Source organism: Odontesthes bonariensis, chromosome 12 (genome assembly GCF_027942865.1).
Source record: "Odontesthes bonariensis isolate fOdoBon6 chromosome 12, fOdoBon6.hap1, whole genome shotgun sequence".
Taxonomy (NCBI): Eukaryota; Metazoa; Chordata; class Actinopteri; order Atheriniformes; family Atherinopsidae; genus Odontesthes; species Odontesthes bonariensis.
The window spans coordinates 35,870,653-35,887,739 of record NC_134517.1 but is presented as its reverse complement, the minus strand read 5'-3'; the positions used below and the strand labels follow the sequence as shown (position 1 = coordinate 35,887,739).

The following is a 17,087-nucleotide window of genomic DNA, read 5'->3' as shown; positions in this document are numbered from 1 at the left end:
GACCCCCCTGCAGTACCTCCGCGGACCCCCTGGGGGTCGCGGACCCCCTGTTGAAGACCTCTGCATTAAAGGCATAAAAATCCCCCAAAAATATTTAAAAAAAAAAAAAAAGGTCAGTGATCTGTTAATAGTTTACGTTTCATGCGTCTTCTCCTTGTTGGTAACTAAACGTTCGGTTTGTGCCCCCCAGAGCCCGCGGCCTTCTCTAAGAAGCTGAAGGACGTGTCGGTGGAGAAGGGCAAACCTCTGACTCTGGAGTGTTCCTACACCGGAACGCCAAAGATCACCGTGACCTGGCACAAAGACGGCCAGCAGATCTTTGCTTCGTACAAGTACAACATCACCACGACGGAGAGCTCCTGCATCCTGGAGTGCCTCAGCACCGACGACAAGGAGGCCGCCGGCACGTACCGCTGCCAGGTGTCCAACGACGCCGGCAAGGACTCCTGCGAGGCCGCCGTGTCCATCCTGGGTCAGTGAGGAGATAACCTGTCAGCGCTTACTGTACACTGGAAAAAATCTAAGTCTTACCAAGTATATTTGTCTCATCTCTAGTCCAAATATCTCATTACACTTAATATAAGACACAACTGCCTAACAAGTACCATTTCAGCCAGATATAGGGACTTGTTTGAAGACAATACATCTGGAATATCTTGTTAAATCAAAGTCAGTTTTATTTGTCAATTCTTTCACATGTTCAAAACATACAAAGGAATCGAAATTTCGTTTCTCTCCATCACCACGGTGTACACAAGACATTTCTGACATTTAGGTAGACAAGACAAGAGCCAAATATCCAACAGTTCAGCCAACATCCAACACGCAAGTAAAACATTCAAACCATTCAATTAAAGCATTCAAGTGACCTTCAAGTAACCTCAGGTAAACAGTAAAAGGCAAATAAGTAATTAAAAGTAAAAGTGACAGAGTAAGACACGAGTGTATGGGTGGCAGCAGGACTTGAGAGGATTGTAAAAGGTGCAGACAGTCAAATCCTGAAAACTGAAGATGGCAAATTGAGTGCAAGGATAGGCACATGAGAAAAATTGAGGTAAATGAAAAAGTCTTGAAAACAAATTGTTTTGAGTCACATTTCATATGAAACAAGCTTTTTTTTTTTCATTTGAAGAGGTTTTTAAGCTAATTTCATGATCACTTTTATCTCAAAAGTCCTAAATATCACATTTTATTTCAAGAAATCTTGACAAGCCGATTTCCACTAGTTCCATTGGCAGATTTTTTTGCTTATTTCAAGCAAAAACATCTTGTATTTGTTGTTTTTTTACTTATTTTTGGAGGGGCATTTTTTCCAGTGTAGAGATGTCTGTAGTTCCTCCTCTGGCCAGCAGGGGTCCTCACTCTCACACTTTCTTTGCGCCCGCAGAGCCGCCGTACTTCGTGGAGTCGCTGGAGCCCATGGAGGTGACGGCGGGAGACGCCGTGTGTCTGAAGTGTCAGGTGGCGGGAACGCCGGAGATCAAGGTGTCCTGGTTCAAGGCCGACGGAAAGGTCCGGTCCAGTCCCACCTGCAAGCTGGAGTACACCAAGGGCGTGGCCTGCCTGAAGCTCAGCAAAGCCACCAAAGCCGAGGTCGGGGAGTACACCTGCAAGGCGGAGAACACGATTGGCTCCGCCTCCTCCACCTGCAGGCTCAGTGTGCTAGGTAACGCCTCCTTAACCCTTTGTGCGGTCTTAACATTGTGTTTACTCCCTTTGTCCTACGGGTAAAAAATGACCCGCCCTACCAAAGCCCCAAAATAAAGCAACTTAATTGAATTTTAAATCCAAAATCTATTTTGTATGATGAAACCACCTGTTATTTATCTATTCAACTCAATTCAATACATTTTTTATCATGTATTTTTTGTTACACAATACAAAAAGACAATCAGCAGTTTTCAGGATTACACTTTTTTTTTTTACTGTCAGTTGGACCAACAGTTTTCTTGTTTTCTCAGTTTTCTTTTACATAATAAAGGTTTATTATTGCTATTATATAAATGTGAAGTAATTACTTCTGAATTAATTATATTGAAAGGGAAAAAACAGTGAATTTTTTTCTGGTGTTTAAATGTTTTTATAATTCACGGGTCAAAAATGACCCATAAGACAATCTTTGTACCCTAGTGGTGTACAGCCCACATGGAGACATAAACAAAAATAAAGTGTGACTTTTTCTAATGATGGGGTCCCTTTAGGAAAAGTCATAACATTTCAAGTTGGAAAAAGATAGTTTAAGGTATTTTTTCTACAGATAAACATGGTGGTGGCTCACTTTTAACCCGCAGGACAACAGGAGGGTTAAAAAAAGGTGAATTTCAAACGCAGACGGTCGTGTTTGTAACAAATCTGTAACTCTGTCGTGTCCAGAGGCCAAAACGCCGCCGTCCTTCCCCAAAAAGATCACCAGCCTTCAGGAGACCGAGGGGCTTCCGGTGCGGTTCGAGTGCCGCGTCGCCGGCTCGTCGCCCATCGAGGTGTCGTGGCTGAAAGACGGCGAGCCCCTGAGGCAGGGAGGCGAGTTCTCCATGCTGTACGATGACAACACGGCCGCGCTGCAGATCGGCCGCGGTGAAATGAGGCATTCTGGGGAGTACACCTGCGTGGCCACCAACAGCGTAGGCTCCGCCTCCTGCAGAGCCAAGCTCACCCTGCAAGGTCTGTGGGCCGTTAGCTCCGTCACGCTTCTCCCACGTGGGCGTCGAATTTTAGCTTTTAGCTTTACTGCTTCTGATTTCAGGCAAAGAAAGATTCTTCTGTTTAGTTTGAGACTCTGAGGCAGAATTTCTCAACCTCTCCGTCACCGTTCGAGAACATCGCAGCGTTGAGCTCGTACACTGGAAAAAATGCCCCTCCAAAAATAAGTAAAAAAACAACAAATAAAAGACGTTTTTGCTTGAAATAAGCAAATAAATCTGCCAATGGAACTAGTGAAAATCGGCTTGTCAAGATTTCTTGAAATAAAATGTGATATTTAGGACTTTTGAGATAAAAGTGATCTTGAAATTAGCTTAAAAACCTCTTCAAATGAAAAAAAAAAAGCTTGTTTCATGTGAAATGTGACTCAAAACAATTTGTTTTCAAGACTTTTTCATTTAACAAGATATTCCAGATGTATTGTCTTCAAACAAGTCCCTATATCTGGCTGAAATGGTGCTTGTTAGGCAGTTGTGTCTTATATTAAGTGTAATGAGATATTTTCACTAGAGATGAGACAAATATACTTGGTAAGACTTAGATTTTTTCCAGTGCAGCTCTGAGGCTGCAGAACCAGGAACATCAGTAACAGCTCACAGGGGACATATCATGCTTCTGTCGTCGTATTCTCACTGTTTGGATCTTTGCAGCATCTTATAGAGACTCTTTGTGCAGCTGCTCACTTTGAGTCTGCTCCGACTCTTGATGAGCCGCCTCTTTATTCAGAAAGCCCAGAACCTCTCCAACACAGCCGGAACTCAGAGGAGCGCGAAGCTGATCCGATGCTCCCGGGACGCTTGAACTGGATTACTGAGGAAATGTCTTCGAGTATCAGCGAGCCCTGAGTCGACCTCTTAGATACTCATGAGCTGCAGGACTGATTATCTTTCTGAAACATCACAAACTACGGTGCAGTAAAAGGGCCAAAATTAAGACTCTCAGCTGAGTTTATATACCTGTCGCAGGAGGCATATAGAAATAGAATAAAAAAATACTTTATTCATCCCCCAATGGGGAAAATTCAAATTAGTCAAGTAGCTCAAAAAATTATTATTAATATTTACAATGATTGTATATTAACAACAACAATAATAATACCAATTCTAATAAAAATACTACTACTAACTAATAATAATAATAATAATAATAATAAATGACTAAATAAATAAAAAAATTAAATAATAAAAAAATTTAAAAAATCAATGTGAGAATAACTCAGCAGTCACATATATATATTTTATTATTATATATTATATATATTATTATTTTTTATAATTTATATATATATATATATGTATATATGTATATATATATATATATATATATATATATATATATATATATATATATATATATATATATATATATATACGCGTCTTCTTCTCCACGCAGCCGCAGATTGTGCCGCACGCTGCTGCCACCTGGTGTTGACCCGGCTGTTACTGCAGTCTGTAGCTAAATGAAGCATAAAATAAGTTAAACACCTTTTCATGAACATCAGAGAGTTATATTGTTGGCTGTGTTTTTATTTCAGTATCTAGCATCTATTTCTGCAGCTGCAGACACAGAAAGCATCATATGTCCCCTCCAGAGGTTGAGAAACTCTGCAGTTTGTGTGAGAAACTCTGCAGTTTGTGTGAGAAACTCTGCTGTTTGTGTGAGAAACTCTGCTTTTTGTGTGTGTCTGCTGATCTCAGATCAGCTTCTGTCGGCTGTTTGGTGACCAAACTGTTGGAACGTGTTCTTCTGTCGGCTGTTTGGTGACCAAACTGTTGGAACGTGTCCTTCTGTCGGCTGTTTGATGACCAAACTGTTGGAACGTGTTCTTCTGTCGGCTGTTTGGTGACCAAACTGTTGGAACGTGTCCTTCTGTCGGCTGTTTGGTGACCAAACTGTTGGAACGTGTCCTTCTGTCGGCTGTTTGGTGACCAAACTGTTGGAACGTGTTCTTCTGTCGGCTGTTTGGTGACCAAACTGTTGGAACGTGTTCTTCTGTCGGCTGTTTGGTGACCAAACTGTTGGAACGTGTCCTTCTGTCGGCTGTTTGGTGACCAAACTGTTGGAACGTGTCCTTCTGTCGGCTGTTTGGTGACCAAACTGTTGGAACGTGTTCTTCTGTCGGCTGTTTGGTGACCAAACTGTTGGAACGTGTCCTTCTGTCGGCTGTTTGGTGACCAAACTGTTGGAACGTGTCCTTCTGTCGGCTGTTTGGTGACCAAACTGTTGGAACGTGTTCTTCTGTCGGCTGTTTGGTGACCAAACTGTTGGAACGTGTTCTTCTGTCGGCTGTTTGGTGACCAAACTGTTGGAACGTGTCCTTCTGTCGGCTGTTTGGTGACCAAACTGTTGGAACGTGTCCTTCTGTCGGCTGTTTGGTGACCAAACTGTTGGAACGTGTCCTTCTGTCGGCTGTTTGGTGACCAAACTGTTGGAACGTGTCCTTCTGTCGGCTGTTTGGTGACCAAACTGTTGGAACGTGTCCTTCTGTCGGCTGTTTGGTGACCAAACTGTTGGAATGTGTCCTTCTGCCGGCTGTTTGGTGACCAAACTGTTGGAACGTGTCCTTCTGTCGGCTGTTTGGTGACCAAACTGTTGGAACGTGTTCTTCTGTCGGCTGTTTGGTGACCAAACTGTTGGAACGTGTCCTTCTGTCGGCTGTTTGGTGACCAAACTGTTGGAACGTGTCCTTCTGTCGGCTGTTTGGTGACCAAACTGTTGGAACGTGTCCTTCTGTCGGCTGTTTGGTGACCAAACTGTTGGAACGTGTCCTTCTGTCGGCTGTTTGGTGACCAAACTGTTGGAACGTGTCCTTCTGTCGGCTGTTTGTTGACCAAACTGTTGGAACGTGTCCTTCTGTCGGCTGTTTGGTGACCAAACCGTTGGAACGTGTCCTTCTGTCGGCTGTTTGGTGACCAAACCGTTGGAACGTGTCCTTCTGTCGGCTGTTTGGTGACCAAACCGTTGGAACGTGTCCTTCTGTCGGCTGTTTGGTGACCAAACCGTTGGAACGTGTCCTTCTGTCGGCTGTTTGGTGACCAAACTGTTGGAACGTGTCCTTCTGTCGGCTGTTTGGTGACCAAACTGTTGGAACGTGTCCTTCTGTTGGCTGTTTGGTGACCAAACTGTTGGAACGTGTCCTTCTGTCGGCTGTTTGGTGACCAAACTGTTGGAACGTGTCCTTGTGTCGGCTGTTTGGTGACCAAACTGTTGGAACGTGTCCTTCTGTTGGCTGTTTGATGACCAAACTGTTGGAACGTGTCCTTCCCAAACTGTTGGAATGTGTCCTTGTGTCGGCTGTTTGGTGACCAAACTGTTGGAACGTGTCCTTCTGTTGGCTGTTTGATGACCAAACTGTTGGAACGTGTCCTTCCCAAACTGTTGGAATGTGTCCTTGTGTCGGCTGTTTGATGACCAAACTGTTGGAACGTGTCCTTCTGTCGGCTGTTTGGTGACCAAACCGTTGGAACGTGTCCTTCTGTCGGCTGTTTGGTGACCAAACCGTTGGAACGTGTCCTTCTGTCGGCTGTTTGATGACCAAACTGTTGGAACGTGTCCTTCTGTTGGCTGTTTGATGACCAAACTGTTGGAACGTGTCCTTCTGTCGGCTGTTTGATGACCAAACTGTTGGAACGTGTCCTTCCCAAACTGTTGGAATGTGTCCTTGTGTCGGCTGTTTGGTGACCAAACTGTTGGAACGTGTCCTTCCCAAACTGTTGGAACGTGTCCTTCTGTCGGCTGTTTGGTGACCAAACTGTTGGAACGTGTCCTTCTGTCGGCTGTTTGGTGACCAAACTGTTGGAACGTGTCCTTCTGTCGGCTGTTTGGTGACCAAACTGTTGGAATGTGTCCTTTTGTCTGCTGTTTGGTGACCAGACTGTTGGAATGTGTCCTTCTGTCGGCTGTTTGGTGACCAAACTGTTGGAACGTGTCCTTCTGTCGGCTGTTTGGTGACCAAACTGTTGGAACGTGTCCTTCTGTTGGCTGTTTGATGACCAAACTGTTGGAACGTGTCCTTCCCAAACTGTTGGAATGTGTCCTTGTGTCGGCTGTTTGGTGACCAAACTGTTGGAACGTGTCCTTCTGTCGGCTGTTTGGTGACCAAACCGTTGGAACGTGTCCTTCTGTCGGCTGTTTGGTGACCAAACCGTTGGAACGTGTCCTTCTGTCGGCTGTTTGGTGACCAAACTGTTGGAACGTGTCCTTCTGTCGGCTGTTTGGTGACCAAACTGTTGGAATGTGTCCTTCCCAAACTGTTGGAATGTGTCCTTGTGTCGGCTGTTTGGTGACCAAACTGTTGGAATGTGTCCTTGTGTCGGCTGTTTGGTGACCAGACTGTTGGAATGTGTCCTTCTGTCGGCTGTTTGGTGACCAAACTGTTGGAACGTGTCCTTCTGTCGGCTGTTTGGTGACCAAACTGTTGGAACGTGTCCTTCTGTCGGCTGTTTGGTGACCAAACTGTTGGAATGTGTCCTTTTGTCTGCTGTTTGGTGACCAGACTGTTGGAATGTGTCCTTCTGTCGGCTGTTTGGTGACCAAACTGTTGGAACGTGTCCTTCTGTCGGCTGTTTGGTGACCAAACTGTTGGAACGTGTCCTTCTGTTGGCTGTTTGATGACCAAACTGTTGGAACGTGTCCTTCCCAAACTGTTGGAATGTGTCCTTGTGTCGGCTGTTTGGTGACCAAACTGTTGGAACGTGTCCTTCTGTCGGCTGTTTGGTGACCAAACCGTTGGAACGTGTCCTTCTGTCGGCTGTTTGGTGACCAAACCGTTGGAACGTGTCCTTCTGTCGGCTGTTTGATGACCAAACTGTTGGAACGTGTCCTTCTGTTGGCTGTTTGATGACCAAACTGTTGGAACGTGTCCTTCTGTCGGCTGTTTGATGACCAAACTGTTGGAACGTGTCCTTCTGTTGGCTGTTTGATGACCAAACTGTTGGAACGTGTCCTTCTGTCGGCTGTTTGATGACCAAACCGTTGGAACGTGTCCTTCTGTCAGCTGTTTGATGACCAAACTGTTGGAACGTGTCCTTCCCAAACTGTTGGAATGTGTCCTTGTGTCGGCTGTTTGGTGACCAAACTGTTGGAACGTGTCCTTCCCAAACTGTTGGAACGTGTCCTTCTGTCGGCTGTTTGGTGACCAAACTGTTGGAATGTGTCCTTTTGTCTGCTGTTTGGTGACCAGACTGTTGGAATGTGTCCTTCTGTCGGCTGTTTGGTGACCAAACTGTTGGAACGTGTCCTTCTGTCGGCTGTTTGGTGACCAAACTGTTGGAACGTGTCCTTCTGTTGGCTGTTTGATGACCAAACTGTTGGAACGTGTCCTTCCCAAACTGTTGGAATGTGTCCTTGTGTCGGCTGTTTGGTGACCAAACTGTTGGAACGTGTCCTTCTGTCGGCTGTTTGGTGACCAAACCGTTGGAACGTGTCCTTCTGTCGGCTGTTTGATGACCAAACTGTTGGAACGTGTCCTTCTGTTGGCTGTTTGATGACCAAACTGTTGGAACGTGTCCTTCTGTCGGCTGTTTGATGACCAAACTGTTGGAACGTGTCCTTCTGTTGGCTGTTTGATGACCAAACTGTTGGAACGTGTCCTTCTGTCGGCTGTTTGATGACCAAACCGTTGGAACGTGTCCTTCTGTCGGCTGTTTGATGACCAAACTGTTGGAACGTGTCCTTCCCAAACTGTTGGAATGTGTCCTTGTGTCGGCTGTTTGGTGACCAAACTGTTGGAACGTGTCCTTCCCAAACTGTTGGAACGTGTCCTTCTGTCGGCTGTTTGGTGACCAAACTGTTGGAACGTGTCCTTCTGTCGGCTGTTTGGTGACCAAACTGTTGGAATGTGTCCTTTTGTCTGCTGTTTGGTGACCAGACTGTTGGAATGTGTCCTTCTGTCGGCTGTTTGGTGACCAAACTGTTGGAACGTGTCCTTCTGTCGGCTGTTTGGTGACCAAACTGTTGGAACGTGTCCTTCTGTTGGCTGTTTGATGACCAAACTGTTGGAACGTGTCCTTCCCAAACTGTTGGAATGTGTCCTTGTGTCGGCTGTTTGGTGACCAAACTGTTGGAACGTGTCCTTCTGTCGGCTGTTTGGTGACCAAACCGTTGGAACGTGTCCTTCTGTCGGCTGTTTGGTGACCAAACCGTTGGAACGTGTCCTTCTGTCGGCTGTTTGATGACCAAACTGTTGGAACGTGTCCTTCTGTTGGCTGTTTGATGACCAAACTGTTGGAACGTGTCCTTCTGTCGGCTGTTTGATGACCAAACCGTTGGAACGTGTCCTTCTGTCGGCTGTTTGATGACCAAACTGTTGGAACGTGTCCTTCCCAAACTGTTGGAATGTGTCCTTGTGTCGGCTGTTTGGTGACCAAACTGTTGGAACGTGTCCTTCCCAAACTGTTGGAACGTGTCCTTCTGTCGGCTGTTTGGTGACCAAACTGTTGGAACGTGTCCTTCTGTCGGCTGTTTGGTGACCAAACTGTTGGAACGTGTCCTTCTGTCGGCTGTTTGGTGACCAAACTGTTGGAATGTGTCCTTTTGTCTGCTGTTTGGTGACCAGACTGTTGGAATGTGTCCTTCTGTCGGCTGTTTGGTGACCAAACTGTTGGAATGTGTCCTTCTGTCGGCTGTTTGGTGACCAGACTGTTGGAATGTGTCCTTCTGTCTGCTGTTTGGTGACCAGACTGTTGGAATGTGTCCTTCTGTCGGCTGTTTGGTGACCAAACTGTTGGAATGTGTCCTTTTGTCGGCTGTTTGGTGACCAAACTGTTGGAACGTGTCCTTTTGTCGGCTGTTTGGTGACCAAACTGTTGGAACGTGTCCTTCTGTCGGCTGTTTGGTGACCAAACTGTTGGAACGTGTCCTTCTGTCGGCTGTTTGGTGACCAAACTGTTGGAACGTGTCCTTCTGTCGGCTGTTTGGTGACCAAACTGTTGGAACGTGTCCTTTTGTCGGCTGTTTGGTGACCAAACTGTTGGAACGTGTCCTTCTGTCGGCTGTTTGGTGACCAAACTGTTGGAACGTGTCCTTCTGTCGGCTGTTTGGTGACCAAACTGTTGGAACGTGTCCTTCTGTCGGCTGTTTGGTGACCAAACTGTTGGAACGTGTCCTTTTGTCGGCTGTTTGGTGACCAAACTGTTGGAACGTGTCCTTCTGTCGGCTGTTTGGTGACCAAACTGTTGGAACGTGTCCTTCTGTCGGCTGTTTGGTGACCAAACTGTTGGAACGTGTCCTTCTGTCGGCTGTTTGGTGACCAAACTGTTGGAACGTGTCCTTCTGTCGGCTGTTTGGTGACCAAACTGTTGGAACGTGTCCTTCTGTCGGCTGTTTGGTGACCAAACTGTTGGAACGTGTCCTTCTGTCGGCTGTTTGGTGACCAAACTGTTGGAACGTGTCCTTCTGTCGGCTGTTTGGTGACCAAACTGTTGGAACGTGTCCTTCTGTCGGCTGTTTGATGACCAAACTGTTGGAACGTGTCCTTCTGTCAGCTGTTTGGTGACCAAACTGTTGGAACGTGTCCTTCTGTCAGCTGTTTGGTGACCAAACTGTTGGAACGTGTCCTTCTGTCGGCTGTTTGATGACCAAACTGTTGGAATGTGTCCTTCTGTCGGCTGTTTGATGACCAAACTGTTGGATGACCAAACTGTTGGAATGTGTCCTTCTGTCGGCTGTTTGATGACCAAACTGTTGGAATGTGTCCCTCTAAAGTTCTCCTGTTGTCTTATCCTTCGCGGCCTGCAGAACCCAGGTACCCGCCGGTCTTTGACAGGAAGTTGTCACCACAGGAGGTGACGGTGGGTGACAGCATCGAGCTGGAGTGTCACATGACCGGCTCGGCCCCCATTAAAGTCACATGGTCCAAAGACCACAAAGACATTCGCTCTGGGGGGAATTATAAGCTGAGCTGTGTGGAGAACACGCCCCACCTGACCATTCTGAAGGCAGATAAGGCTGACACGGGGAAATACTTCTGCCATGCCTCCAATGACATGGGCAAAGACTCTTGCTCCTCTGATATCACTGTGAAAGGTATTTGAACCCGGGCCACACTCAGGCCCTCCGGCCCTCTCTTATAAAAGCCCCTGGGGGGTGTTTCTTTGAGTAGAAAAACCCGCTTCTTCTCTTCACTGTGACTTTCTCTTGATTTCAGAGCGTAAAAACCCTCCAGTGTTCACCAAAAAGCCCTCGGAGCACATGGAGGACACGGAGGGCAAGCTGGTGAAAATCGAGGGCCGGGTCACCGGCTCGCAGCCCATCTCAGTCAGCTGGTTCAAAGACGACAAGGAGATCTTCAGCTCCAACAAATATGACATCAGCTTTAAGAGTAACGTGGCGGTGCTGTGCATAAAGGGCAGCCAGGTGGCCGACAGCGGCAGGTACTCCTGCCAGGCCTCCAACGAAGCCGGAAAAGTCTCCTGCGACGTCACCGTGGGCATCTGTGGTGGGTCTGATGTGCAAAGTGCACCTAGGGAGGGTAAACAGCCGCTCTGTGCCTGGGAAAGCTTTACTTCACCTCAGATAATCACTGAAAACACTTTCTGTTTGTTTCAGCCTGCAGGTAGAGCAATAAAATGTGCGATCTGAACAGAATCTTCAGGCTTTCTTACGCTGATATTTTAGTCTTTCACTCTTACTCTGGCTCTGGGGAGCCAGCTTCCTCTTTGTGCTGCAGAACCTTTCAGTCTGACTGAGCTGTCCATGTTTGTTCTGTTAGGGAAGACTTGTGAGATACGTCTCTCTTAAACGAGTTGGCTTCCAGAGGCTCCACATCTGTCAGAGGAAACAGTTGAAATCAAGTTTTAGAAGCTTTTTAGGAGCTTTTTAGGAGCTTTTTAGGAGCTTTAGGAGCTTTTTAAGATCTGTAAGAGCTTTTTAGGAGTTTTTAGAAGCTTTTTAGGATCTTTAGAAGCTTTTTAGGATCTTTTTAGGATCTTTTTAGGATCTTTAGGAGCTTTTTAGGATCTTTTTAGGATCTTTTTAGGATCTTTAGGAGCTAGATCTTTAAGAGCTTTTTAAGATCTGTAGGAGCTTTTTAGGAGCTTTAGAAGCTTTTTGAGATCTTTAATAGCTTTTTGAAGCTTTTTAGGATCTTTAGGATCTTTAGGATCTTTTTAGGAGCTTTTTGGGAGCTTTGAAGTTGCTGAACCGCAGCACTGATCCCCTTCTGAGATCACACTGTTTCATCTGACCTGCAGAGTCTAAGAAGCCTCCGGTGTTTGATGTCCCGCTCAAACCGGTGACCGTGGAGGAAGGCGAGAAGCTGAGCCTCAGGTGTCACGTCTGCGGGTCTCCTCCTCTGAAGATCCAGTGGATGAAGGACAGGAAGGATCTGGCGTCCGCCGGCAGCACCAGGATCAGCTTCTCTGACGGCACGGCCTGCCTGGAGATCAGCCCGACCTCCAGGCACGACGCAGGCGACTACCTGTGCAAGGCCACCAACGAGGCCGGCAGCGAGTTCTGCAAGGCCAAGGTCACAGTGAAAGGTAAGGGCGGAGGCTCGGCCGGCGGTCGGGGAAAGGACGGGCGTGGCAGGTCTGAGGTGTGAGCTGCGTGTTGTTGTGTTGCAGAGAAACCAGGAGCAGCTCCGGCTGAAGCTCCAGCAGCGACCGCCACCAAGAAACTGGACAACCTGTTCTTCATCCAGGAGCCCAAAGCTGCGCACGTCACCGAGAGTAAGACGCTCACGCCGGCACATTTATTATTTATTTATTTTTAAACACTTTTTTTATAAAGTTTTTCAGGTATAAACCACATAAAAAAATACAACAAACAAACAAACAAACAAACAAACAAAATCAAAGGAACAGGGATGGATTTTAAAGAAAGAAAGAGTCCATAGAGCCAGGACCAGCTAAACTCATAAGTAGAGGAGATTATTAGCTGCACAATGCAGACAGTACAGAAAAGAATGAGACAGAGTAATGGTGTCCAGTGTAGCTAGTCTGGAGCATGATGCCTGTCTGTTCTAATATACTCAGTAAAGAGTCCGCCGGCACATGTTTGACGCCTCGCTGTTTCTGTCCTAACGCTCCTCCTGCGGCTCCGCAGAGGGAACCGCCACCTTCATCGCTAAGGTGGGCGGAGACCCCATCCCCAGCGTCAAGTGGATGAAGGGGAAGTGGCGGCAGCTCACGCACGGCGGCCGGATCTCCATCCAGCAGAAGGGCGAGGAGGCCAAGCTGGAGATCAAAGAGGTGACCAAGTCCGACTCGGGTCAGTACCGGTGCGTCGCCTCCAACAAGCACGGAGAGATCGAGTGCAACGCCGACATGCACGTGGACGAGAAGAAGGCGGCGCAGCTGGAGGGAGACCTGCGAGCCAAACTGAAGAAGTGAGTCCGTCTTTGTTCTGTTGGGTTTCAGGCCTCCAGGCGTCCTCTTACTGTGTAAACAGCTCCATCATCAGCGAACCGTCTGATCGCTCCTCAGCCTGTCGCCGCGGTGAAGGACAACCAGTCCGTCCTCGGCTGTTAGACCATCAGAACTCTGGCTGCAGCACTTTGGATCAGCCGGAGGCTTTTCAGAGAGTCTGTGGGACAGCCCGATAATAAAGAATTACAGCAGTCCAGTCCTGAAGGAACATCTTTAAGAGCTTTAGGAGCTTTAGGAGCTTTAAGAGCTTTAGGAGCTTTTTAGAATATTTTTAGGATCTTTAGGATCTTTTTAGGATCTTTAGGAGCTTTTTAGGATCTTTAGGATCTTTTTAGGATCTTTAGGAGCTTTTTAGGATCTTTAGGAGCTTTTTGGGATCTTTAGGAGCTTTTTAGGATCTTTAGGAGCTTTTTGGGATCTTTAGGAGCTCTTTAGGAGCTTTAGGAGCAGCATTTTGGATCAGCTGGAGGCTTTTCAGAGAGTCTGTGGGACAGCCCAATAATAAAGAATTACAGCAGTCCAGTCCTGAAGTAACATCTTTAAGAGCTTTTTAGGAGCTTTAGGAGCTTTTTGGGATCTTTAAGAACTTTTTAGGAGCTTTTTAGGATCTTTAGGAGCTTTTTGGGATCTTTTTAGGAGCTTTAGGATCTTTAGGAGCTTTAGGAGCTTTTTGGGATCTTTAAGAACTTTTTAGGAGCTTTTTAGGATCTTTAGGAGCTTTAGGATCTTTAGGAGCTTTTTAGGATCTTTTTAGGAGCTTTAGGATCTTTTTAGGAGCTCTTTAGGAGCTTTAGGAGCAGCATTTTGGATCAGCTGGAGGCTTTTCAGAGAATCTGTGGGACAGCCCAACAATAAAGAATTACAGCAGTCCAGTCCTGAAGTAACATCTTTAAGAGCTTTTTAGGATCTTTAGGAGCTTTTAGAGCTTTTTAGGATCTTTAAGAGCTTTTTAGGAGCTTTTTGGGATCTTTAAGAGCTTTTTAGGATCTTTAGGAGCTTTTTGGGATCTTTAAGAGCTTTTTAGGAGCTTTAAGAGCTTTTTAGGAGCTTTAAGAGCTTTTTAGGAGCTTTAAGAGCTTTTTAGGAGCTTTTTGGGATCTTTAAGAGCTTTTTAGGATCTTTAGGAGCTTTTTGGGATCTTTAAGAGCTTTTTGGGATCTTTAAGAGCTTTTTAGGAGCTTTAAGAGCTTTTTAGGAGCTTTTTAGGAGCTTTTTAGGATCTTTAGGAGCTTTTTGGGATCTTTAAGAGCTTTTTAGGAGCTTTAGGATCTTTAGGAGCTTTTGAGGATCTTTTAGGAGCTCTTTAGGAGTTTTTTAGGAGCTTTAGGAGCAGCATTTTGGATCAGCTGGAGGCTTTTCAGAGAATCTGTGGGACAGCCCAACAATAAAGAATTACAGCAGTCCAGTCCTGAAGTAACAAATGCATGGAGCAGTTTTTCTGCATCACTCTGAGACAAGATGTTCCTGAAGATGAAAGAAGGCAGTCCTGGAAAACAGTGAGTCAGAGGATAGATCCTGGTCAGAAATAACTCCAAGGTCCCTCACTGTAGTACCAGAAGCTGAGGAAATACCATCTAGAGTAACTATAGAACCAGACAGTTTCTCCCTGAAGCGCTCAGGTTCAAAGATAACAACTTCAGTCTGAATTTAGAAGCAGAAAGTTCTGAGTCATCCAGGTCTTTATGTCTTTAAGACATGCTTGTAGTCTGACCAACCTATTGGGTTCATCTGGTTTTATAGATAAGTACAGCTGAGTATCATCAGCATAGCGATGGAACTTTATGCCATGCTGTCTAATAATGTTACCTAATGGAAGCATGTATAAAGTGAGGAGAATATTCAGTCATTAGCTGCAGTCTCCATCTTAACAACGTCTCATTTGTCTCGCTCTTAGAACACCGTCGAAGCAGAAGAGTCCACAGGAAGAGAAGGATATCGACATCGTTGAGCTGCTGAGGAACGTGGATCCCAAAGAGTACGAGAAGTACGCCCGAATGTACGGCATCACCGACTACCGAGGCCTGCTGCAGGCCATCGAGCAGCTCAAGAAAGAGAGAGCCGAAGAGAGTGGAAGACCGGTGAGGCATTATCTGAGTCACCTTTACCTTTAATGCAGCTTTTATCCTGTACAGCACTTTGGTCAACCTCGTTGTTTTTTAAATGTGCTCGATAAATAAAGTTTGAGTCGAGTTGAGTTGAGTTGAGGCTCCGACAGTCTGCGGGTTGACGCCAGCGGGCCGCCTGAGTAACGCCTGAGTAACGCCTGAGTAACGCCTGAGTAACGCCTGAGTAACGCCGGAGTAACGCCGGAGTAACGCCTGAGTAACGCCGGAGTAACGCCTGAGTAACGCCGGAGTAACGCCGGAGTAACGCCTGAGTAACGCCGGAGTAACGCCTGAGTAACGCCTGAGTAACGCCTGAGTAACGCCTGAGTAACGCCAGAGTAACGCCTGAGTAACGCCGGAGTAACGCCTGAGTAACGCCTGAGTAACGCCGGAGTAACGCCGGAGTAACGCCTGAGTAACGCCTGAGTAACGCCTGAGTAACGCCAGAGTAACGCCTGAGTAACGCCGGAGTAACGCCTGAGTAACGCCTGAGTAACGCCGGAGTAACGCCTGAGTAACGCCGGAGTAACGCCGGAGTAACGCCGGAGTAACGCCGGAGTAACGCCTGAGTAACGCCGCAGTAACGCCTGAGTAACGCCGCAGTAACGCCTGAGTAACGCCGCAGTAACGCCGGAGTAACGCCGGAGTAACGCCTGAGTAACGCCTGAGTAACGCCTGAGTAACGCCGGAGTAACGCCTGAGTAACGCCGGAGTAACGCCTGAGTAACGCCTGAGTAACGCCGGAGTAACGCCTGAGTAACGCCTGAGTAACGCCTGAGTAACGCCGCAGTAACGCCTGAGTAACGCCGCAATAACGCCGCAATAACGCCTGAGTTACGCCTAAGTAACGCCGGAGTAACGCCTGAGTAACGCCGGAGTAACGCCGGAGTAACGCCTGAGTAACGCCGGAGTAACGCCGGAGTAACGCCTGAGTAACGCCGGAGTAACGCCTGAGTAACGCCGGAGTAACGCCGGAGTAACGCCGGAGTAACGCCTGAGTAACGCCGGAGTAACGCCGGAGTAACGCCTGAGTAACGCCGGAGTAACGCCTGAGTAACGCCGGAGTAACGCCGGAGTAACGCCGGAGTAACGCCTGAGTAACGCCGGAGTAACGCCTGAGTAACGCCGGAGTAACGCCTGAGTAACGCCGGAGTAACGCCGGAGTAACGCCGGAGTAACGCCTGAGTAACGCCTGAGTAACGCCGGAGTAACGCCTGAGTAACGCCTGAGTAACGCCTGAGTAACGCCGGAGTAACGCCTGAGTAACGCCTGAGTAACGCCTGAGTAACGCCTGAGTAACGCCTGAGTAACGCCTGAGTAACGCCGGAGTAACGCCTGAGTAACGCCGGAGTAACGCCTGAGTAACGCCGGAGTAACGCCGGAGTAACGCCTGAGTAACGCCTGAGTAACGCCGGAGTAACGCCTGAGTAACGCCTGAGTAACGCCTGAGTAACGCCGGAGTAACGCCTGAGTAACGCCTGAGTAACGCCTGAGTTACGCCTGAGTAACGCCTGAGTAACGCCAGAGTAACGCCTGAGTAACGCCTGAGTTACGCCTGAGTAACGCCTGAGTAACGCCTGAGTAACGCCTGAGTAACGCTGCTGTTGTCGTTGACAGGAAATTGAACGTGGAGACAGAGAGTCCGATGAGGACATGGCTCGACTGGTGGCCGACCTGCAGAAGAGGATGGAGAGGACAGAGGTGAGGACGCTGTTACACGACATGAGGCCGGTCCTCATCTGTGCAGGCGGGTGGATTCTCCACCCACGAGTCAGGCTGCGAGTGTGGTCCTGATTTAAATGTTCTGAAATTAATTTGTCCCAAAATAAACCAACAGAAATAACATCTGGCAGCTCCAAACTCCTCCCACTTCCTCAGTTTGACCTGATGAGGAATCGGAAACAAATATGTTAGT

General features: G+C 47.3%; 1 protein-coding gene across 28 annotated transcripts in view; it reads left to right on the top strand.

The window, feature by feature from the left end:
- ttn.2 (titin, tandem duplicate 2) overlaps positions 1-17,087 on the top strand; it is a 246,485-nt gene that overhangs the window by 76,502 nt on the left and 152,896 nt on the right. For 26 of the 28 annotated variants that reach the window (XM_075480277.1, XM_075480295.1, XM_075480294.1 and 23 more), the window contains 10 exons: positions 191-472; positions 1,388-1,666; positions 2,374-2,661; positions 10,438-10,725; positions 10,847-11,137; positions 11,892-12,179; positions 12,264-12,368; positions 12,745-13,027; positions 14,962-15,145; positions 16,790-16,873. In XM_075480277.1, coding sequence (XP_075336392.1) covers positions 191-472; positions 1,388-1,666; positions 2,374-2,661; positions 10,438-10,725; positions 10,847-11,137; positions 11,892-12,179; positions 12,264-12,368; positions 12,745-13,027; positions 14,962-15,145; positions 16,790-16,873 — 2,372 coding nt within the window. The remainder of the gene's footprint in view (positions 1-190; positions 473-1,387; positions 1,667-2,373; positions 2,662-10,437; positions 10,726-10,846; positions 11,138-11,891; positions 12,180-12,263; positions 12,369-12,744; positions 13,028-14,961; positions 15,146-16,789; positions 16,874-17,087) is intronic. The other 2 variants (XM_075480273.1, XM_075480278.1) reach the window with 2 other exon arrangements.